Source organism: Montipora foliosa, chromosome 13 (genome assembly GCF_036669935.1).
Source record: "Montipora foliosa isolate CH-2021 chromosome 13, ASM3666993v2, whole genome shotgun sequence".
Classification (NCBI taxonomy): Eukaryota; Metazoa; Cnidaria; class Anthozoa; order Scleractinia; family Acroporidae; genus Montipora; species Montipora foliosa.
Genome location: NC_090881.1, coordinates 30830655 through 30835780, shown reverse-complemented (window position 1 = coordinate 30835780; position 5126 = coordinate 30830655). Strand labels below are relative to the sequence as shown.

General features: G+C 34.2%; 1 protein-coding gene across 1 annotated transcript in view; it reads right to left on the bottom strand.

The window, feature by feature from the left end:
- Nucleotides 1-133: 133 nt before the first annotated feature.
- Nucleotides 134-5126, bottom strand: part of LOC137982900 (AMMECR1-like protein) — an 8414-nt gene continuing 3421 nt past the window's right edge. The window contains exons 3-5 of the mRNA XM_068830065.1: nucleotides 4912-5026; nucleotides 4462-4552; nucleotides 134-2093 (exon numbers count right to left, since the gene is read on the bottom strand). Of these exons, the coding sequence (XP_068686166.1) occupies nucleotides 1933-2093; nucleotides 4462-4552; nucleotides 4912-5026 (367 nt within the window). The 3' untranslated portion in view covers nucleotides 134-1932. The remainder of the gene's footprint in view (nucleotides 2094-4461; nucleotides 4553-4911; nucleotides 5027-5126) is intronic.

Genomic DNA, 5126 nt, shown 5'->3' with positions numbered 1-5126 from the left:
CAGCCTTTATCTGTAGTTTACTTTCAAACTGAAGATGGATATAAAGTCCTGCTAAAAAGTAAAAACAAAATGTGCATGCAAGATGTGGTGTTAAAATTATTATTAGGCCTGTTTGCCTTACAACAATCAAGACTTTCTTGTCACACCCAAAATTCTGTCAAACTTTAATAAAGCATAGATCAAACTTCTTCTACATACAGTCAGATGAATAGTAAATTATGCAAATATTCTGAAGACACTAAAATTAACCAGTAAAAGGAAACTACTTAAGAAAATGTTCAGCAAAGTGAAGGTAGCACCTACAAATGAAGGAAAGTTAAGTTTTTACGAAGGAAATCGTTCTTTAATAATATTTCAGACTGGGAAAATCAGGACCTGATTTTGTTAAAACTTGGTTGAAATTGAGAAAAGCATATCCAAGTGAAAACATGCATTGAAAAAGGAAGAAGTAATTTCTTAAAAAAAGAGAAGTAATTTCTTAAACAAAGAACCTGGAAAGATCTTAAGATGTCCTGACACAGTAATGCAGAAATGTAAAAACAATTAACAAAAAAGCTTACAATGTTTGTGATGTCATAGGTTGAATTTGTTTGGGGATGAAAATATACAATTTACATAACCATAAACAAATTCAAACCACAACAACTTCTTGTGATATTCAACCTCACTTTGGCACAAATTAAAATTCTGAATCATTTAATACAGGAATCCTGAGAAATAACTCTCTAATTAATAACTTCAGGCAGTTATCAATGGGCTAAAAAAAGTAACAGAATTTTCAAAAATTCTGTCATTCATTCAAAAGAATCTAATTTTCTGGTGGAATGGTACACGTAAATGCCTCTGAGAAAACCAGGAGCCCGTCAATGTGTGACACGTTATGAATATTGATCTTATCATCCAACATACTATAGTCATTTTGTAACTAAGGGTGCAATAGATTGACCGTATTCCGGATTAGGAATACACAGGCTAGAAGTTAGAAATCCTTTGCTTTTACGGAGATTCACATTAAGGTTGTCAAACACTGCCTAAAATGCTATTTTGAACATATCTTTATCATTCTTCTTCCTTCAAATGCCAGGCATACACAATGTACCATTGTAAATCATCACTCCACATATTCTTATTCTGGAATTGGGTCAATCAAAGTATCTACCGGTAGTTATGTTGGCAGTCCACTGTGCATATGAAATGTTGCAGCTTGCAACACCATTCTACCACCCCATTTTAAAGGTCGAGATTTCCTTCTATCTTGACTGCTAGGGTCACGTAACAAATTTTTTTGCTCTTGATTTCAATCAATTTACCAGAACAGGAATATGAAAATGATATTCATAAAATAAACAATGGACTTCATGTGCATGCATTTATCGTCACTTTCCTTGAGCAGAACTGTAGCAACCATTTAATAAAAAAAAAATACTAGGTTACTTGAACAAGATGTTATATAATTTAAAAAATGTAAAAATAGTTCCAAAAAATTGAGGGCAAAAAAGACTCAATTTACAGAGGTTTGCTCTCTGTTTTACAGTTTATAAGGGTCTTCTTTCTTTGATATTCAAGTTCTGTAGTATAGCTAGAAATAGTTGATTTGCTGTCACAGAAAAGGACATATTTGAAAGCAGCAATATAATTTTGTTTTTCTTGAGTGGAAGGTGCTGTTCAACATGTCAAGTCGAAGTTAGTCCTCTGTCAAGCTTACCTCAGTTACCTCACCTTACTATCTTTAAGCAAAAAACATATGGCAACTTGGATTGATAAATAGCACAACACCTCAGACTCATGTTACCACGATACAATTCCCCAGCCAAAGTCACCCAAACAAGGCAATAAATATACATAAAATGAATAATATCAACATCTTTGAAAACGGTATTCACAAAGAACTATAGTAACCTAAATTATTAATAGCCCTATGCTCTACTGTTGTCATGTAGCTCGTTTGGAAGCCAAATACTCATTGTAGTCTACTGTAACCTTCTCACTCTGGTATCGTGTCACTTTGATGGAACCACGCACCTCTGCAGTGATGGTCCCTTTGTAACCACCCTTTCTCAGCAAGGAGTCAATTGTTTGAATTTGATTCCAACCTGGTGAGAAACATGCATGCATACAAGTCCTTAATCGCTCACAGCCACTCTGATGGAAAGTGGCAGTGAGCGATGAAGAGTGGCTGTATTTTCAGGCTACTCATTTCATTTCAATTATTTCATTTTCTCATTTTGCAACACTACACCCATTACAACACTACAAGTTTACAAGATAAAAAGAAAAAGTGGTGAGGAAACCTAAATGAAACCACAGGGCTAATATGAAAGTAGGTTTCCTCATGAATAACAAGGAGGAGAGATCATATCAAAAAAGCAAGATGCAGGAGGTCAAGAGCCAATTATATATTACAAAGTAATTGCCAACGAGTCAGGCCTTCTGAAGACAGAAGGCCTGGCGAGGCGGCAGCTTATAGAGCCGCGAGAAGATTTTTAGGCGGACGAAATCTCAGAAGCGCTTCAAATTTGAGTGTAATGTAGACCAAAAGCTGTAATGTAGACCATGTTGACCGTAGCGATAACCAATGAGAGTTAAGCACGAGTACGCCGCGTGATGTTTGCAGCCGCCAGATCACACAAGCTTGGCTCGTTGGCACTTTAGCGACAGCTATAACTAGTATAATTATATAAACATTAATTTTCTTTTTCAATTGAATATTTTGAAATAAAGAAGTGCTTTAGCTTATTTTTTAAGGTTGCAAAAGATGAAGAACTTGTGATATCTGAACTTAACATGATTCCCGAGTTGGTGTTGGCTAATACCCTCGTCTGTAGTAGTAGTAGTAGTAGAATTAAATAATAATAATAATAATAATTTAATTCTCAAACGCATTTAAAAATCTCAATGCTTTTACAATATATAAAAATGATAAAATAAATAAAACAATTATATTTACATGTATTAATAAATAATAGAAAAATAATATACTGAAAAACTCATAAAAAATCAAAAAAAAAAAAAAATAAATAAATAAATAATTAAGTTAGTTAAAAAACTCTAGGCCTTGGAAGAAAACAGAAAATTGACGTACATTTGTTCTGCAATATGGTAAGCAAACTAAAGTGTGCATTTGGTGTTATAGCTTTGGGTACAATTATTCAAGGAAAAAAGAGTATCAAACTTTGAAGGAAGATTAGAATAAGCAATTTCAGAGTTTCAAAAAAACTTGCACATGTTGGGATAAAACCAAGCATTAAAAAAAAAAAACAAGATTTCCAATGCAAATTCTTGCAGCAATTTACCAAAACAAAAAAGACTATTATATGCTTGTTTTTATCGCAAAGCGGACATTCGTTTCTTGAACCTCCAAACTGGCTTACTGCAAAAAGAATATTACATAAATTGACCTACTGGTAATTGAAACTTGTAAATGAATGACTTGTAATTTAAGCAAGTAGAGTCCTTTAAAATAGGATCTTTATGAGCATCATAATTGGACCCGCTTATTATCCTTATCGCTCATTTTTGTAAAATAACAATTCGCTTAAGACTACTTTTGTAGGTGGATATGGTAGGATCACAGAGTTGCATAGGGTACAAAGAGAAACTTTAGAAAGAAAGAAACTGGATTTATATAATATTATACCAATCGACTTAGATACCGGTATTTTATGGGCTACCCGGGACTTTCAAGAGAGACATTCATCCAGAAGAACACCAAGAAAGAGAGTTCCGAGACTTGTGTTATCTCTTTCTTGCCAATCAAGACTAAAATCATAATTATACAATTTTTTTTGCCATGGTATAAATGACATGAATTTAGTTTTAGTTACATTCAAAGAACGTTTGTTGGTCTCAAACCAATCTGAAAGCTTGTTCAATTCAGCATTTAGCATTTAGGATATTGTTCAAATAAACTGAGTATTTGTTAGGAATAAATAAATTTGTCTCATCAGCAAATACGATCAGCTCAAGTTAAGAAACCTTGGGTAAATCATTGATGTACAGAAGAAAGAACAGAGGGCCAAGAATTGAGCCTTGTGTGACACCACAGCATATCTTCCTGCAGGTGGATCTATCACTATTGAATTGCACATAATTATTAACACCAAACCTCTAAATCCGTAGTGCTAGTTTGTCAAAAAGAATACTATCAAAATTAATGCTTTAAACAGATCCAAAAATACCCCAATTCCTTGCAATCAAGAGTGGAAGAAATTTTGTTGTACAAGTCAATGAGAGCCAGAGAAGTTGAATGATTTTTTTTCCTAAACTCGTATTGGTTATCACTTAGAATATTGAATTCATTCAGGTAGGCAAAAATGTGAATATATACAATCCTCTCTAAAAATTTTGAAAAGGAAGGGAGAATCGAGACAGGCCTTAGTTGGAAAAAGGGGCTTTGTTGCCAGATTTAAAAATAGGAACTATACGAGCAATTTTCATTCCCAAAGTCTTCCACGCTTTTACCTTGTTCTTTGGCTACTTCAGGGAGGTATGTGGCTGTACGGTGAGCACCTTTTTCATTATAAAATTCTATTCTGATTCCATGAACACCAATCTAAAATGATGAAACAATGGCCATTAGTATGGAATGAGTTCCTTTCTAATCTACACTCTCTCATTGGGAATATCCAAAGATCCATTCTCAACCATCCCCCGCCAAACCCCCCCCCCCCCCCCCTCGACCGTGACTGTTAAGACCAATTCTGGAATGGCAGTCTCTGTCACAGTTGCTGCAAGTGTAGGGTGTTGGTATTGCATATACACAACATAACAACAACTTCATGGTACAAATTTAAATTTATACATTATGGTATGCAGAGGAAAGGAAGTGTGCAATAATTGATGTTCAACTCATGCTTACACATGTCCACAAACCATGAAGGTGTGAAATGGGTTTTGTTTCAATGTACTTACTTCCCAGTCTAAACAGTTGACATTTTCTTCAAAGTTGGTCAAAACAGAAACTGAACAATACAGCAAAGTTAGCTCCTCTTTGGTTACAGGAGAAAATCGGCTGTCTCTCAGGGCACTGAGTAAAATAATGAAATTACGCCATGTTAAATAAGGTTGAAATGACTGTAAAAAATGACAAGGAAGTTAATAATTTGATAATCAATCCTACATAAATT